Source organism: Sceloporus occidentalis, unplaced genomic scaffold, assembly GCF_023333645.1.
Source record: "Sceloporus occidentalis isolate IW3139 unplaced genomic scaffold, rSceOcc1.0.p SCAF_32, whole genome shotgun sequence".
Taxonomy (NCBI): Eukaryota; Metazoa; Chordata; class Lepidosauria; order Squamata; family Phrynosomatidae; genus Sceloporus; species Sceloporus occidentalis.
Genome location: NW_028317012.1, coordinates 3,449,239 through 3,468,364, shown reverse-complemented (window position 1 = coordinate 3,468,364; position 19,126 = coordinate 3,449,239). Strand labels below are relative to the sequence as shown.

At 40.2% G+C, this 19,126-nt stretch overlaps 2 protein-coding genes across 3 annotated transcripts; one reads left to right on the top strand and one right to left on the bottom strand.

The window, feature by feature from the left end:
* Positions 1-4,707: 4,707 nt before the first annotated feature.
* On the bottom strand, positions 4,708-9,057 carry LOC149298511 (acidic fibroblast growth factor intracellular-binding protein-like). 2 transcript variants are annotated; one of them, XM_089487393.1, is made up of 10 exons: positions 8,973-9,057; positions 8,097-8,295; positions 7,715-7,841; positions 7,522-7,622; positions 6,809-6,954; positions 6,008-6,113; positions 5,751-5,814; positions 5,363-5,449; positions 5,153-5,250; positions 4,708-4,777 (listed from the first exon to the last, which is right to left on the bottom strand). In XM_089487393.1, the coding sequence occupies exons 1-10, from the start codon at positions 9,055-9,057 to the stop codon at positions 4,708-4,710; spliced, it is 1,083 nt and encodes a 360-aa protein (XP_089343519.1). The 2 variants fall into 2 exon arrangements, with proteins under 2 accessions (XP_089343519.1, XP_089343520.1); XM_089487394.1 differs by having other exon boundaries at positions 6,821-6,954.
* Positions 9,058-14,992: 5,935 nt separating this feature from the next.
* On the top strand, positions 14,993-15,598 carry LOC149298510 (coiled-coil domain-containing protein 85B-like). The gene has a single exon (XM_089487395.1). It carries the CDS (start codon positions 14,993-14,995, stop codon positions 15,596-15,598), a length of 606 nt encoding a protein of 201 aa, XP_089343521.1.
* The last annotated feature ends 3,528 nt before the right edge of the window (positions 15,599-19,126 follow it).

Here is a 19,126-nt window from a genome sequence, read left to right as displayed (position 1 = left end):
AAACTGAATTACTGAAATTCTCCCAATCTCACAAATGCATAAAATAATAACTGCTAATAAACATCTTAAATAGCATATTATTATTATTATTATTAATATTATTAATGCCATTTTCTTAAAACATGAGAAATATGAGAATGGGAAACTACGCCATAATTTGTCTAGGCTGTAAAATACTCATTCATTGGAGTGGAAGAGACAGAATGAGTCTGTGTGACTGCTACAGTCGCTGATATAGAGAGATGAGAAGTAAATAGCTTTACACCGCGGAATGCACAGTTACTAACTATAGGTTGTAAATACTCACGATTCTCTCTTTTCTGTATCAAGGAGGTCAGAAAAGTAACAGTTTTGCCTCTAACTTTTTCAGTTGCTCCTTCTTCTTGGAACGCCTTCTTCTGTCCTTCTGGGGCCTTCTCGTGTACGTTCTCTTTCTCCCTCCTATATATTCCCACTCCCTCCGGTTCCTTTTCGCACTTTTGCTAAATGTTTGCCGTTGTCACTTTGTTCTCTATGCTTCTTTTTCGCCTTTTTTCCCGCTTTCAATCCCTTTATATTTTCAGTTGGTGTCTTTCTTCTAAACCTCTCTCCCAGTGTGTGCTACAACTCTGCCCCCCCTGACCTCCTCCCTCTCTCTTTCAGTCTCTCATTCCTTCTATCTCTCTCTCTCTCTCTAAATTCCTGAGTTTCTGCCAATCCCTCCCCGCTTTCCAGTAAAATTCTCCCCACACCTGGTTTTACTTAAACACAGACACACAGCCCTTTCATGTCCAGCTGTTCACCCCCCTCCCACCAGGTCCCCACCCCTTATACACCCCCCAGAGACTCATGTCACAACCCCTTCCCCCCCCCCCAGAGACCCTCAGTCGAGATATCTTACAACCTTACAAACCCCTAGTACACGATAACTGCCCATATAGCGAACCCTTCGCATATGTCGCAGAACTTTCCCCATCATCCTGTCGCTTGCAGAGGATCATAGGAATTGTTAAACATCACCTGGGATGTTCTTCCCCAAAAGCTAAAAACATACTTCATTTTAGTACGATACCAAACATTAGAGGTAGTGGGGTATAAATAGGCCACGTGAATACCATTACCTGGGTATATATGTTTTTAGACTAATCTAGATAGTAAGTTTGTTTGACCAGGTCCTTCTCAATTATTATTGTGTCCCATTGTACCGCGGTGCTGAATATGGGGGCACTATGTAAGTCATTAAATAGTAATAAATACTTATTTACATTATGGACATGATGAAAGACGAGCCAAACCAACCCCCCCCCCCCCAAAAAAAAATAGTGTTGTACAGAATACAGTTACTGGGATTCTGCAAGGCTGGCTTCCAACAAGAAAGCCACATCAATCAACAGAGATGGCAACACAGAAAAGGAAGCCCAACTAACGTCCATACAGCGAGCAATGGGGACCTTACATCAGAATCCTATTTTTACCGGTATTTAAACAATATTACTTACAACGAGGATACTACCCCCGCCGCTGTTTTGGATGTCATTACAACATGATCATAATACAACTGTTTTGATAGAGAAAGGGGAGGGCTGGTGACTTTCATCACAATTAGCCTAGTAATATGGTGGCCCAAATCACATAGCATAGCCAGGGTCCCTCGGGAATCTGCCCATTGTACAGAACACATCATGCTGTGCATAAAATATGTTGCCGTGGACTATAATTTTGTGGGCTTGATGTGCACTTAAGGAGGCTCCCAGTCCAAAGATAATACAAGCAATAGCTGTATTTAGTGAGTCTCAGCTCTTTATGTGCTCTTTTATCAATGGTAAACCAGCAGTCCCCGAGGCTGAACACGTGCGGGGTAGTTCCCACTGGATATGAGTTTCATTTCCTGCTCTATTTTATGAAAGTTTTTCCTTTCCGTGTTTGGGACGTCTACACGTTCGTCCCATGATCTTTGTGTGTCACTTGTATGTAGATCAGGCTACCTATCTCACCTGAAAATATAATTCACGATATTTTATTCTTCATTTGACTTTCTCTGTGGTATCACTTTTTACATACCGTGCGCATATACTCATTTTGCGCTCTAACCTTTTTAACCCATTTCTTTCATCTCCATGAAACAACCAAGTATTAAAGATAACAAGCCTCAAACTATTATTGACCAGATGCCACAGCTGTGTTCAATATTCAATAGAAACCTTTGATCCAGTCACTACTACCATCATCGACATAGGAATAGTAAATACCCTGTACTATGCCATTGGCAAATTTAATACAAATACCTTACTGATTGTATCAGATTGTATTACTGGGAACCATAACTTCATGTTTTAAAATAGCTGAAACAAAAATAGTCTTTTTTTGCTTGTTTCTCATGATTCACTGGGTAGGTCAGAGAGCTTATCCGAGGAACCGATCTGGAGTTGAGCTCTGAGAAAATAAAAATCAGTTGGGGACAGGTTTATCCATTCATATCGATTTCAAAACATTTTATATTGAATTGCGTAGGTTGGGAGGTATTTATGGACCCCATTAAGCAGTGGTGTAACATGGCTTCAGGGAATGCTTCTACAACTAGACACCCAAGGGATGCAGTCAACCTCTATACCTATGGCCTATTTAGTGGGCTACATCTTTGCCTAAAGCTCAACAGATCTCTTACCTGTTGCTTCCTGACATTAAGCACCTCGAAGGCACAAATGGCCAGTTGTCGGAATTCCAAACTATGTATGGGCCTTTGAGGGAGCAGGAGAGTGTGATTTATCTATAGATGACCATGAATAGTGCCACCTACCCAGGTTGAAGGGACCATCAATTCCCAGAGAAATGTCTTACATTACTAGAAAAAGATGGTATTGGTTACATTTTGGGCTAACTTTGCCTTGATTTTGTTTCCACGCATTCAATCAAAAAGCTAAACAAATGTACGACATGACAAATGTTTTGTTGGGTTGTTGGTTTCTGAAGGTATTATATGACCGATAACCAACACACTGGAGTTGCCTTCAAGCAAACAGTAGAAGACCCCATGCACAGGGGAGAGGTAAGGGATTGTAATTTGGGGCAAATTAAGACAAAACTCAGGCAACAATGGTTTACAAAGACAGAAACAGACCTTTTAGACTAGGGGGATAGAGAATATCATAAATCCCACATTTAAATATTTTTTACCACATAAGTCTAGGAATAGCTCAAGAGATATCACTGATGGATGAGTACAGCATGTAGTTGGGGCATTATTCTTTTTTCAACAAAACAATGCCGTGTCTTCATTACAGACCAATATTTAATACTGCGTGAGGAGTAAGTTGCTTGATGTAGAACTAGTGCAGCATTACATTAAGACGGCACGAAGGTAACATTAAAGTAGGGTAGGGTATTTGTGGAAATGGAGGACACCAAGGACCCACATTCTCCGTGAAAACATAGGTCTCTGTACAGTGCGTGGTTCTCTGTATTAAATAGTTTGACCACACTAAGACACATGAACAGGAGAGAAGATTGAAAGGCATCCTAAGCATTTGGGATCAGATATCAATAGAACCCAATTTATGGGAAAATAAACAGACATCAAATAAGAGTTCGGTATGTGGACATTTACCAAATGGCTTTGGAAGAGGGGGAGGATAGTGAAGGCAGGTGATAAAAAACACAGATTGGGTGGTCCCATCAGTAAGAGACAGCTGCTACCCTATAAAAGCCTCATTACACTCTTAAGGGGTCAAAAGAAAGCAATGATAATCTGCTTTCTACATTAAGAGACAAGACAAGGGGAAAAAAATGGAGTAAGACAACTCTGAGATAGACACGTTCCCTTCTGCTACATTGTGTGAATTTGCCATGACGTGAAAAGTTGGAGTGAAAACCCTTGTTGTTCTAAAGAGACTATTCTTCTCTGTGAAAATTAGACTAACGTGAATAGAGTTTTCACCTTAACAAGTCGCATTTCCATCCTGCAATGGATGGCATTTGCTCCGTATGAGAAAATAAATATCCGAGATAGAGATGAGTTATAGAAGAATCATTTTGAATCTTCCTATTTATGTACAGCGCTCCAAGGGAGTCAATACTCTGTACAAAGAGAAAACTATACAATTGTGACATGCTGGAATAGACTGTGTGAGGAACCATGCTTGTTAATGCTTCTCATCCAAGGGAGTAGTGGTAACCAATACACAAGAAAAAGGACTGCTGTGCAATGTAGTTAAATGTGCAAACTAGTTATACACCCGACAGGGAGACTTGTGAGGCTGGATGTAACCTCGTTCAGCCCTCCTTACCCGTTTCTTTAACTAAAATTGTTATGTTATATATTACTTGTAAAGTCTTGTTTGTATAGCGCTGCAGAATATGATTGCGCTATATAAAAATAATAATATGTTCAATTATAGGTAAACACCGAGGCCAGTTCAGACATAGCCTTATACGAGGAACACCACACTGTATTTGATGTGAATAGATAATTAACAAAACATTAATTTAAACATACATATAATAAAAAAAAAAACAGGAAAGGATGCCGCAAATAGTTTAACCATTTTAATTAAAGACAAATCTATATACATATATACAAAAAATGTTGGCAATCAAGATTTAACAGGCTTTATATGCATGCAGAGGGCAGAACACTGGTGTGAATGGTATTAGTTTCCCCCAACACCTTGTAGACACGGTAGTGATTAGAGCCAGATAACAACATTCATGGCTACAAGGCAAAGTCTAAAGTTAGTTGTGGTACATTTTCAGAAGACAGCTTCGTAGGGTACCCATGTATCGCTCCCACAGAGATTGTTGCCTGAGAAAGACACGGAAAAATTGTTTCAAGGATTCTGACATTGCGGAAATAAAATAGACCAACTAGAAAGGATCACAGGCCAAGAGCTAGAGATGCATGCGAGAGAGAAAAGTGTTGATGAGGGGGAAAAAAAGAAGAAAGAGAATGTAGAGAGGAAATACAAAGGATGACCAGAATAAGAAAAGTATGGAAGTGGGAATGAATACAGATGTCGAAGTTAAAATAGGAATGAGAAGAAGCATGATGACATGAGTAAAGGGTGAAAAGAGAAGTAAAAGAGAGAGTACAGAGAGAACTAAATAGAAGCAAAGCTGGGAAAAGGAGCATATATTAAAAAAAGGGGGTGAAATGGAAAGACAACTGAAGGTAACTCACTTGAAGGCATCGAGAGCCCGAGCAGACGCTGTATACTGAGTAAGGAAAAGCTGAACGTCTGAAAATGACCAGCCAGCAGCCTTACAGGGCTCTATAAACTGAGAATCGTGGACAGTAACGGTGTTAAGCAGGTAACAGTCATATCATTAGTCCTCCAAGACATGGAAGTACACTGAATATATTAGAAGTGCTTTTTCATGTGGTTCTTACCTTTTCCACAAGGTCAATAAAAAAATCTCTGACATCTTTGTTGTGAGTGAGACTGGTCCCAATATTCACAACAGCCCGAGATAGCGTCTGTAGCAGAAACAATGACGAGGAGAGTATCACTGTTAGTAATGGATTAAGGGGTATGAGTGTACCTATTCATTATATGGAAGGTACAAGATATAAAGAGGTGGTTGCAATGCCCTGCCCATGCAGCATATTGGTACAACAGAGAAGCACTGTGTAAGAAGGGAATTATGGCTTCATTTGCTTATACAGAACACTCTATGTTATGTCAGAAGCGGCCACAAGCCAGGTTCCAGGGTGTATGGGTCACCACGTAGCCGCGTGTGCAGGCCTGTTAGGTTTCCGACAGTACTGTTAAAGTTACCTTGAAGTTTGACTCCATTTCATTAAAGACACCGATTTTCCCTCTTAGAGATGTACACACCAAGCTGTAAGTGACAAAACAACATTTGTTGAAACTATGCATTTCTAAGTCCATAATTAAAAAATAAAAAAAAAAATGTATCGGACAAGCAAGAGTAGGATGGCAGTGGATTAACTCATTGCGCAAGAAGGCTGGAAAAGGTCTGCAAACTACTGCAGAAGTTAAAGCCCCAGCACGTCCTGCTACTGATGGGTTACCTCTTGTGCTGGTCCAGGAGGTCTTTGTCTGTAATCAGGATCTTCAGATCTTTTAAATCCTGGAGAAATTCCTTATCTAAATCCATATCCATGTCATCAGCTACATCTGTACGGATGACATATTTATTTAGGTCTTGTTAGAGTTGGTCTGGTTCTTGTTCACCTAATGAAGCATCTCTCAAGTCAGTTCTCCAAACACTATGTCTGCGTAAATGTCCAACTAGTGGCTACAATTTAGCGATTTCAGTCTTTCCATAAATTACCTGGGGATATATTACTGTATAAATGAGTGGTACTTTTCCTGCACTTTGTGGTGTTGTATTGTAAGTTGGAATGAGAAGATTATTAAATATAGAAATAGTGTCTCAAATCAGTGTTGCTACCTATTTTAATTTCCAGAACAAAATATAAGAGACCCCCTCACCTTAATGTATTAACGTATGTTTATGCACTAAGTTGCTACCTATATAGTATAGGTACACGTACGATTTTACATGAGTATCCATGATACTACCCTTAAGTGTACTATTCCACCCTCTCTGTTGAATTTAAGGACTCTTGTAACTAAATGCCCCATTAGAAATACTGGAATGCCTGAAACCTTCCCTAAAATAATTTGTTTAATCGTGTAAAATGACATGACACGTGACACGCAAGCAGGCCGTTGCCATAGAAACTGAAAAGCTTCTTAAAAAGTTTGTGTTGTTTTCGTGATTTAACCTTCAGAGAAAAGTGGTATCTGCTATCCACGTGATACAATTTCTTTTATGTACACTAACTCTGCACACCCTCAGCCAAGACCTGTGTACGCACCTACGGCTCCCAGCGTCCAGTTCTGAATTAACTGCTCAGCACAAGTGGCGAAGTCTTCGAACGTCAAGTATTGCAGCTTACGCTTCCCTGTCTCAAAGCGACTGTTAGCAAAAAAAACAATGGCGGCGTAATCCCTGTGTGAAGGAGATATTGGAGTAAGAAGAGTTTCAGGTGAGGATATAGAGCATTTAATAGAGATTTCTTTAAACACCATCTCCTAGATAAACATCTCCTTTTATAAAAGTCTTTTATGCGTCACTGTTCACCTTAGAGGGAACCCTGGTGCTTAGTTATTGATAACCTCTTGTACGTGGTGCACAGAAGGGTTGGCTGGCTAAGCAAAATACAGTTGGCATGGCTGCTATATTGATACGTTCTGTTCAATTTTGGGCACAACTTTATAAGAAATATGTGACTGAATTGGAAATATTACAAATAAAAGCTACATTCTTCACAGTAAGGGCTGCAAAGCTCCGAAATACACTACCCATGATAGTGATGTATTTTTGGCCAGAGAGTCTATTCATGGTTAATCGTACTACTCTAAAAGCTGCGGATCCAGAATGTATTCTCAAATTCATCAAATTATGTTTTTCCTATTCATGAGCACAACAGGCGTGTTCTAAAGAGTTTTTTTTTTACCTTCATTATGATCAGCGCATGATCTGACGCTTACTATGAAAAGTCAGGATCTCACATACCTGGCAAGCTTGTCTGATAGCAAGAAATTCTGCTGAATGTTCTCCACAAGAGCCCCCCTCATCTCCTCTACTACCTTAAACACACGCTTGAAGTTGTCAAACTGGGAGAAGGAAAACAAATGAATTAAAGCTAACATTTGAACAAATTACACCCAGAAGAGGTGCACACATTAACAGTGATACTTTAAATTACCTGCCTCCTGCAGCTTTTTAATGTTACCCCGGTCTTTGCGCTTATGTCATCCAGATCTTTCTTAGTACCTTTAGAAAGTTTTTTCCCCAGAACTTCACGGACAAAAGCTTCATCGAACGCGTAATACCTGAGAGATCAAAAAATGTCACAGAATCACACAAGACTGCGACATGCAATCATTTGAGCTGTTTTAATACAGTTATATTTTTAACGGTTTCTCTGTAACAAAAACACTATTGGCATTGTCTTCTCCAGGCGAGCTCCCCGGGTTTTGACCACCCAAGCTGGCATCCAACATTTTTAATAATTCTATTTCATTTTGTAAGACTGAGAATGTTTTCTCTCTGCTGGTCCGACGCTGTTGTAACGTTTTCTCTCCTACCTCTCAATCAGCATGCTCTGTTTGTAAGGAGGTATCTGGAAGAGCAGCTGCTGCACAAGTTTTGGCGGGTAATGAAGGAGTCTCTCGATCATCTGGAATGTACGGTAGTGATCCATGGTGTCACTCTGCAAGACATCCGCTTCTGCTCCGGTCTGCTCCAGAATGCCACTTTTCAGCCTTATGTTAACAGCGTCACTCACTGCAGATGACACAGATAGAAAGAAGAGGATGCTGCTATTATCTCGGGGTGACCAAGCGGGACTTCTATTAAGTATGTAACAGCTAGAATTGGTGGCACCTAAAGGAAAAAAGTATTACTGAGGTTTCTGGGCTGAAAGTAATGGATACTGGGGATCTTAGTTGTTTTTTCTTAAATAAACATTTTCACAAGGTGATATAGAAGTGGTATCTGCTTGTTAGTAAATATACTGTTGTATAATGCAGAGCTCAGCAAAACAATTATTATGTTACAAATATAAACAGAAATTTCCAAAACACAATCGTTGGGTATTATATTAAGACAAAAGGTAGACAGGGTAGTTCTGTTGAGAGGCTAAAACTAGAGTCGAGCAGAACATCTAGGCTGGATGTTAGCAGTAATGTAATACTTTACAATCAGTAGCTCATGTTGATGATGAGTTCCTACATCCAATCTCACCAACCAAATGCCTAAACATGGCTAAGCCTTATGCAAAGAGGATGGAAAGCTGTAGCGTGTCCAGGTCCTTGGTAGGGCATATATGCAGCATTTGATAATCTGGATAGACATCAAGCATGCAACATTTAGGGAAGGATGCCCCCGGGTGGCAGCATTGACAGGTGATGGACAATGTCAGGAGAATATTTATTCACTTTATTGCTATCTTTGTGAATTACCTGAATATCCATCCAACCAGAGTTGATAGACCTCCTCATCTATCAGGGTGGTGTTGCCCACAAAGACATCCAGTTCATGAGCCATGGCAAGGATTCCTGTGCTGGAGCAAAAGATTTATTATCATTACTCTCGTGTTCTCTCCATGGTCGGTGCCTCTTTGTGCCCAGGGTTTAAAAAAGCTCACTCTTTTTACACAGTCACCTGGTGTACCTTCACATCAACATCCCAGATCAATGTACTTATTATATGAAAACATCTCACAACATAACAAGAATATATATATATATATATATATATATATATATATATATATATATATATATATATATAATATAGCTATAGTGGTGAAGCAAGTGAGAAACTGTCAGATCCATCTGATCTGCACACACACACACTGACCCTGTGTTGCTCATTATATATAATTATATATATATAATATATATATATATATTCCGTCTCACTTGATATAAATATCAGGTTATTAGCACTTTAAAATTTCCCTCTAACTTACCCTCTCGCAAATCCCTTCCACTGTTCCTGCTATGTGATTAAAGCACTTCCGGTTCGGTAATTGAAACGCATAAACCGGTTTCATGATTGCGTCATCAAACTTCCGGTGTCATGGCGACTGACTGAGTAATCTCATAGGAAATGCTGGAATGAATGAAGAAGGTGAACAGAGGAGTAACGCAGTGGAACTCTATACCAGTGCCCCACCGCCATTATGTACATTTAAGAGAAAAGAGGAAAAAGAAACTCAAAACATTAGCACGTTCCATTAAATAGACCTTTTCAATAACTACCTATTGTGCAGATTAAAAAGTGGCTGCCAGTGGTTTCAGAGGACAGCCTAGTGTAAATTCTGCCCACTGCCTATTGGCTATTTGGAGTCTCTGCCCATCCAAGGGACAGTTTACGGTCCCTGACATCCCCACTAAAGGAGAATTCAAATTCAGTTACTCTGTGAGTTCTTTGATATGGGTTCTCTAAAAGCAGGGAAAAGATGCTTGTCCAGGCTGGAAGCTGCAACTCTGCAACTGCCGCTGCCCTCCTCCATGGCCTGACAATTCCTGAAATCAAGAGGTGTGCTTTACTTGCATGTTTTATGCTTTCCTGCAACGGTCACCGAGCCAGCAAGAGGCAGGAAGATCTGTTTGACTGAAGACAAATGCATGGCGGCTAGCAAATGCATATGGCGGATGCATAATCCCCCCCCCCCATGCATTTATAAAAGTGACATCACGCAAACTTAAAGCTGTCATATTCATTTACTGGAGTGTCTCTCCTTCTATTTCTTTGTTACCAGCAATGGTTGTTCTTCTGGAGACATCCTGTGTAATGTAGAAATACAACAGGTCTGCTATTAAAGGGACAGCCAAGTGTCACAGCCCCAGCTATAAAGAATGCATATTAACATTAATATGGGTTCTTTAAAGCTAGAACGGTCCTGTTTTGTACCACTTTTGGCTACCTGATTTGGCACTGCCCTGGTCCCATTTCTTTCTTCTTTTGTTTTATAATTCAACAGCACCAGAAAATGAGGACCAGTATTCATATATGAGATATATATATATATATGATATATGAGAGCACGGACAGGATTTCACCAACAACTGGCACTACCTTTGTAGTCACACAGAAATGTGCGTTCAGACCCATATTAGGCAATATTTGCATGGAGTGCCTTATTGTAGAGGGTGAGCGTTTGTGCTTCGAGCAAAATACAGTACTAATGCCTCAAAATGCTTTAATGTATCTGTTTACGGATTTGGTATCGAGTGCTGTTTGGCAATATGGCCGAAATTATTGCTCCTGCAGTTGGCCTTTTGCAATGGGATTGTGTCCACATAGGCCGTGCTTTCTAGGACACATAAATGTTTTTCATATTGATGACCAGCACAGGTAAAGTGCTGCCCTGCAGTATGGGTGATGCATACTCACGGAAGGGAACCAATTAGTGAGATATACATACAGGGCAAAACTTTGGGCTGGTCAGCAACATGTAAATATTATATGTGTCCTGGAAAACATGGCAACAGTAGAGATTGTGGGGTTTAACCTGAGGAGGGAACGTGGGACGCTAAATTGTAACTTGATTCGTGGTCTGATGTGTGGCAGACACGTAACTGGTTTTCCTGATTCAAATTTCCCATTAATACAGACCTATTTATTAGAAAGTACCCTGCCTTAGTGTACACAGGTTAGGCTGCCACCTGCTGGCAAGAAGATAAACTGCAGGAGCATGGACTGGGAAGCCATGCATATGTTTAAGGGATCAATGAATCATACCATCATGTTTGCATGTTTCGGGGAATGGAAGGCAAGGGGCAATTATCCCCTTCATGATTTTAGTCTACTACCACTAATTACACATGTGGAGTCACAGGACATTTCAGGCAGCACAAACATGTAGCCTAAGTCAGGAACGCGAAACGCGTTAGTTTCATATGGTTATATATGATGATGCACTATGCTGTATATTCCTCCTCTTGTCTTTTAATGGAAATTAATAAAATTCTATGATTTTATACTACTACACCTGAGTAAAGTTGGATTAATTAAAGCGTTTCAGGGCTTGTCACTGCCTATCGAGTAGAGGAGGTGTCTGTTCTTTTACAACCACGTCAGTTTAGAGACTGATGCTCAAGAGTGTTCGGTCACTTCCTCTAAATAAACTTATTGTGTGGCAGGGCTCAGCATTATACCTATAAAGCTGGCATGAGTGGCCCTATGCCAAAAGCATTCAGTTTGAAGTATGCTTTTTTGATCTCTGAATACGGACGCCAAGATCCTAAGCTTCCATCGGGCTCATATAGACAGGGAGTCTACACATTGAGAGTGTTACCTGTCTTCTCTTGGAAGGGATCTAGAATAACATTGCTGTCCCAGACTGCGTTTTCTCAGGTCTGTGCTGGAAAAGGTAGAGCGGTGTTGTGATGACGTGGCTTTAATGCTGTGGCTGTAGGAACTGTTTAGAAACTACCTCCTGAATTGCTTATATATATATATAATAAAACCAATTGACGCTGCTTTGGCTGTAACTGGAAATATGACATCAGAAAGACAATGCTGCGTAGATACGAAACCTATATTTATAATAAGAGGTGTTTCTGTTCATGCCAAAGCTTGCATCATAGAAACAATCATGCGGGATGTTTTGCTGATTCTCTCCACAGGTTGCCCAACCGTACAACGCACACCATATATAATAAAATACAAAATAACAAACATTTTTACTACCTGTGGGTCCAGTCTGAGTGCTGGTCGGATAATGGAATGGGATGAGAATGGAGTTGACCTGTTTTTAAAACTCACAAGGCCTGTCCCTTATTTGTTTTTAGTATCCCTTGTATTGAGTAGTCCCTTTTCCAGAACATAAACAGCTAATTCTGTTCGTTTACCATGTAGGTCAAGCGCGCGTCTTAAGTGAAAATCTTTGATTACATCCTTTGGATTTCTGCTCTTTTGTCTTTTCTCTTCCTTAAGTCTTAAATCCACAATCCATGCTGCTGATGTCTTCTGCAATTTCCTTCCTTTTCTTATCTATCCTGCCACACTTTGTGACAATGCATAATCTAGCTGGAAAACCCATTCCTAGTGATTTTTTTTTGTAAAGATGAACTAAATGGGATAGGAATAGCCTACATGCAAGTACAATTAACCATTTTATATCTTGAGTGTTGTTCGATGCGCTTAAGGAACACTTTTCACAGGGGTACCAAACAGGAGGAAAGGTTTCTGGTCATAAGGCGATGTTCAGCACACAAGGGGAAACTTTGCTGATCTGCTACAGAGAACAAAAATAAAACAGTAGCTAAATGGTTATGTTAAGGGCATGCGACAAAAATGCTCCTTTGCTTTATACTCTCCATTAGCATTTCATGCAGGGAATTATTAGAACACTTTTTTTTTCTCTATCACACTATTTATTTTTTTCCACAAAATGTTGATACATCCCCGTCCTTATGGATACATGTATAATTCGCAACATCTGTGTATGTGAGACGGCGTTTGTCCAAACAAATACAATAGACTTTGTGTCTGTGTAAGCTGGTTCTCTGCACAGGATTTCCTGAGCTCTCCTCATCGTCCGTGACATCACAAACCTCCCTTCACTCCCCCACCTCTCCTACTCCCCTCCCCCGGCTCTTTTTCGCTCCCACTCTCTCTCTCCATCAGCTGCACGAGCAGGTTAGCTGCCTCTCTCTTTTATTAAACCGTCTATCTCCTCCTTTTCTCTTGATTATTCTCTTTTTGTACTTCTTTCTCTGTCTCCTTTATGCCATTTCATATATATATCTCAATCTATTCCCCTTATATTGCAATCTTCTCTCCTTACATCTCTGCCTCTGGCTTTCCTTTTGTATTTCTCCATTTTTCTCACCTTGCGTCCCTGTGATTTTCTCCCATCCTCCATTCCTATTTTCTGTAATCCTCCTTTTTTCCATCCTCGTGTCCTGATATTTCCATTGCTCGGTTAGCACATTTGTGTCTATGTATACTGCTATATTTACATGCATCCTCCTCCTCGCTTCTGTCCGATACTATTATTCTCTTTTTTTTTTTTCAGTATCTCCTCACATCTTTTGCCCTCCTACCCCAATATTTTGTCTTCCCCATCTTAAAACCTTCATGTATTTGCTGTTTCATTCCTCCTTTCCGATTTTATTTTATGTATCGTTTTCCTGCATCTCTCTCGTTGTGCCTGTTTTCAGTGCATAATCATATAGCTCTGTCGTTGGTCCTCCTCTGTTTGTATTTTTACCATTATTGGAGTGTCTAGCTCTTGTTTTGATGCGGTATTTACGTCTACTCCGTAATTATATGCCACCTTTTTGTGTTGTTTTATTGTTTTATTCCCATAACTCTTGTTTACATTCTTGCGTGTCTCATACATTTACGATGATAAAGTCCAGTGTCCTCATTCACCCCACAGGTGTATCATATCCAGATATGTGAATTTCCCTCTCCTCGGCACCTTCTGGCACATGCCCGGTGGAGACCCCAAGCAGAGGATCTTTTTGTCTATTTGGCTGTTACATAAACTAACGGAAGCTTCATCTCTGCTATAAAATCCCATGAGATCAATACCTGGACCCTCACTGGAATGTGTCCTGCAAAGGCCCAACGAGCTTGTTAGACTGTGTACCTGGGGCTTGGAGCCAAAAACCTATATGAATTGCTTATAAAACTTCATAACTTGACAAAGCCTAGGTGAGCGGAGTCGTAGGCTAGTGCCTTTAAGCCTTTCTGGACGGTGAAAACCATACACGCTTTGGGCTGGGGTGCTGCGGTATTAATCCCTTTTGAATGGTTGCAATCTGGATTCAGTTCTAAAGTGAAGCTGTGCTGCGTACTTTGTCAACTTTTGTTGCGACCAGGATATGGTATTTAGTAATATTTTTTATAGTAACGCATTTTATTAAGTGTAAAAGCCTGATCAAACAGGGTGACCGGTCGAAACATTCAGTTCTACAGCTGAAGCCTTTGTGGAACTACCGATCCACTTTAGGAGATCTGGGTATAACCAGGAACAAGACTATGAGGACCTGATATTGTTTTGCTTATTGACCGTTGGCAGCAATATCTATTTGTTTAGTGGGTTTCGTCGTATTTTGAACTTGTACTCTTCTTTTTGCAAACGGTTTGGAAGCCATTTTGAAGAATAACGAGCCCCTTTTCGAGGAACTAGTAATGCCTAGACCGTCTATGCCTTATTTCAACTATTGTCGTAACTTTGCATAGCCATATTTTTGAAATCTATTATACCAGGGCTCCAGGACAATTTACATTATTTGAATTTTTGTCTGTTTTATTAATTTCTCTAATGGATTATGATATGTGGTACCATTTTAAGACTGACTGATTTATCACACACTGCTTTAAAATCATTGGCAAGAAAAAGAGTCTCATCTATTTTTCTACTTTCTACAGGCGGGATTGGTGACATCACCAAAAAAGTCCAAGTTTCATTAATCCCAGTTGAAGCTTTGTTACTATCAATCAAGTAAGCCAAAGGATGAATGAGGAATGTGGTCTGCTAGGCCGGGACCTTTCCAAGATGACAGATGAGGAAATGCTGTCTCATAGTAAAGAAGAACTAGTTAGGAAGCTGAGAGAAGAGGAGGCAGAGAAGATGGCTGCCCTTATTCAGAGAGGCCGTCTCATCAAAGAGGTCAACCGCCAACTCCAAGGTCATCTAACAGAAATACGTGAGCTCAAACAAGTCAACCATCGTCTTCAAGAAGAGAACAGGGAGCTGAAAGATCTCTGCTGCTTTTTGGATGATGATAGGTTAAAGAGCAAGAAGCTGGCTAGTGAGTGGCAACTGTTTGGCTACCATGCAGCTAAGGTATTGAGGGAGGACCTTGGCGGGTACCTTAAGAAGCTTTCTGAGCTTGAGAGACGTCAAGAGGAGCTCATGCGTGAAAACTCCTGCCTGTCTGAGGTTTTTCTTGCTCTGGAAGAAGATGGTGCCCCCATACGGCATCATGCCAGCCCTGTTGCTTCATCAGAGCTGAGCCTTTTACCCTGTGGGCCACGAGACTTAGGAGATGGGAGCTCTAGTACGGGCAGTGTGGGCAGCCCAGACCAGCTTCATGTTGTTTGCTCTCCAGATGACTGAAAATGGATGGGATAGCCAAAATATTGAATGTATATGACCACAGTTGGGGGGACTCTTGACTTTGGACTGGGATACTAACAGGGGAATTAATTTGTGAGTGGGTAAGCGCATTCTTTCTTCATTGGGAATTCATTGAATGCACACTTGAGAAAAGATTGGTAACAGATATTGTTCACCCGCATCTCCACATACAGGAGAGAGAGAACTCCTTGTCCTATTCACTCCTTTCTACACATCTACACTCAACAGATATAGCCAAGTCCCGGCGCTAATCCGCTACACTGTATATATACAACACACACACTTGCAATGTTGGTGAACGATAACTCATGCAGAGATTTTATATATGCATATGCACTGCGTTACATTGAAGTTATCTGGTAGGAGGGGGGTTAAACGCAAAAGTATATCATAGCGTCTCACATAAACTGTCACACCCGCAGATTGCCTTACTGCGACAAACATAATGTCGCGCCCTTTTCCTTTCTCTATTGTTTAGGTTTTCTGTTAATGCTTATTAATAGAAAAGCAGGAAACACAGGACTGATGGATTCTACTTAGCCTGCCCATGTGTAATGATGTGGAGCTCCATGCATAGGGAGATTGACTAGTTACTGCACTAGATTGCGCAAGACTCTAGGCGGATGCAGAGCTTTCCATCAGCTAAATGGACATTGCACTGTATACGCTACATTGTATGTGGAATTGTCACGTCTGCTCGTATACAATGTAGTGTTTGTCGGCCCAGTGTATTCCACATGCCTGAGAAACGGAAATGGAAAGCAGTCTCTGCTTGCACGTAGTATGATGCGGTGCGCTCACTTTCTGTCTGTAGTATAATGAAGTGTATTTGGGCACAAAAAAGGCATTTCGATTACTCTGAGACTTGAAGCATGCTGAGGTGAACTGGAAATAATTTACTGCAGCCATGCAAGGATGAGCAGCCTGCCATTTACCGCTTGCATGCAGAGACACGCTGCATGTATTCTGCTGCATGCTAGCAGAGACTGGCTGCACACATGGTGCGGCACACGTGATGCGGCACACGTGCAGAAGCCGAGTAGACTGGTCTGTCTAGCTGCACATTCCTCCGTTACACACATATATAGAGCAGATAGGTATGTGTAATACCTACGGGGAAACATTTCAAAATAAAAAAAAAAAGGGCAAATGTGTTTAAAAGGACAGAAAATGCATTCACACCCCCCCCCAAATAAAATTAATTATAGCATGTGTAACGCAAGGTGCATAACATAACACAAATTGAACCTTTTCTGGCAATGTATCATAATGATGAAGAAATTAATGAAAATGGCAAATATACAAGAACCACATAAAATGTATGTAGTGCACTATAAAGACAAGAACTACGGGACATGTATTTATATATATATATATTATTAAAACAGTACATATATGTAACATTTTTATTAAAAATGGTGTCACTTTTTGTCTTTCTAATATTTTGCACAGGGGCATTTCTGGTTTTTTTTTGTTTTTGTTTTTTACTTTGTATCACCATTGCATTTGTATAGTTCTTTGCTCTGCCTTATTGCTGTCATGTTTAGAAATTTTCAGTAGTACGTTTTGAGATCATGGGGTTTATTGAAAAGGGGGAAGTTCTTGTGAAAACTGCTAAGAGTAGCGTAAGAAGAAGAAATATTGTGTTGGTTGCCATGGTAATCTTATCATTTAGCCCAAGAATAGCTCGTTGTACATAAACCCCCAGTATGCAGTTCATCTATGATCATATTTCTATGTAGATTATTTTAAAAATCAACTTTGATATAATATCACTGTTTCTCTTACATTTTATTTTTTATTCATATACTTCTTATATTATTGGACGTCTATTCTCAGGGACTCGGGTTACGGATAGAAATTGATTTTTGTGCAAAGGTTGAAAAGTGGCTTTTTGTTTTGCCATAGCAATCAATGGAATGCCCCCCGCTGATTGGATTATTCAGTTGGTTGGTGGGGTGATAAGACTACTTTTTGATTTTACACTATAATAACCTTTTATTTATTGTATGCGCTACGTATATGACTGATGATTGGCAGCTTATGCTTAACCTAACTATATGCACAGAGAGTGACGGTGCAGGGTATGTTGAAGAGGATTGTTTGACTATGTGGACATATCATGCAGTGATTTTTACTGAGATGGTGGTAGATAAGTGGAATTGCCTCCCAGCGGAAGTTGTGGAGGTGAATTTAAACATGCATGCGACAGGCATATGGCTCCTGAATCTAAGACGAGACCAAGGAGTGGTTTTCCGTTGGGCAAATGGGCAGAGTAAATGGGTCAAAGGGTTTTTATCTGATGTCCAACTCTATGTTTCTATGTTAATGACGGTAGGGGCTGCATGAATCAGATTTTGTGTGGTGGCTGCCAATGTGCTGCGGCCAACGGCGAATTGTTTGAGATTGCGGCTGTATACTTAAAGCATACGCCGTATTTTACACTGGGAGAAAAGCAGAGCTGGTGGTTTGTCTTGAGTCACTTTGCTGTCAGCCGGATTTAATAGGCGAAGCATCCCAATCAGCTTTTCTCCTTATATAGAGAGAAGACGGCGGCTGCCCTGTTACAGATTCTCTGTAGATGTTGCTGGGCTGCCTTATAAAAGCATGAATGTCATGCTTCAGAATAAATTACTGTGACTGCAATATATTGTTTTTTTTTATATTATTTTTAAAGTAATTGCTGCATGAATAAGTTGTTAATTTAAGTTTCACTTAAATTAAATGAAGGGAAATCTTATGCATGCATCAGATAACTGGAAAGGGTTATTTTTTGGGCACTTTAGTGTTTTTTTTTTTTTTATTTATGAATCATTAGTGGTCAGTGTAAGGATCCTTGTTTGTCTGTATGATATATTAAGGACTGGTTGTGATGTCACAAACCAAGAACTCTCCATGGATGTGGAATAGAAGCCTGTGCTTTGTATATACCGAATGAGGTGCTGCTATTCAACAGTTTTTGTTGTATAAGAAGAATACTAAACTATCATTATATATGATGTTTTGTTTGGTGGGTACTACTTACCTCTTCCTCTGATATAATTAGTATATTTTCTCTATTATATACAATGTTAGAGCCATTTTACCGGCAAATCAATAAATTAAATATAAGGCAGGACTGTAATAGGAGTAACGGCACAGGTAAAACATAAGACCGATCGGCATACATTACATTAAGTGTCACCAGAGAATGGCTTTGCCTCCTAGAATTTGGTCGGTTTTGGAACAAAAACTTTTAAGGTGGGTATCAGTCTTAGGTAGAAGTTCCATATACAGAAAATTATTAGAGGGGTACTTTGGAGAAGAAAAAAAGCTAAAAGTCAGACGTGGAACTGGGGGAATGATCTAAATATGGAGTTTGTTCCACTTTTGTCTATTGTGAAATAGAGATCGTCCCCTAAAATGCTTAGGTTCCCTTCAAATCGATCACAGAATTCATTCTAGTTATGTTCAACCTCTGTTAGCACCTCATAGATCACTGGGGTCCCTATGAAGCTTCCCTTGTGT

Coding starts and splice junctions, on each gene's coding strand:
- LOC149298511 (XM_089487393.1), bottom strand. CDS start 9,057: ATGGCTCATGAACTGGATGTCTTTGTGGGCAACACCACCCTGATAGAT. Junction 5,815..6,007: donor CTCCTGGACCAGCACAAGAG/GTAACCCATCAG, acceptor TGTCACTTACAG/CTTGGTGTGTACATCTCTAA. Junction 5,450..5,750: donor AAATGGAGTCAAACTTCAAG/GTAACTTTAACA, acceptor TTTCTGCTACAG/ACGCTATCTCGGGCTGTTGT.
- LOC149298510 (XM_089487395.1), top strand. CDS start 14,993: ATGAATGAGGAATGTGGTCTGCTAGGCCGGGACCTTTCCAAGATGACA.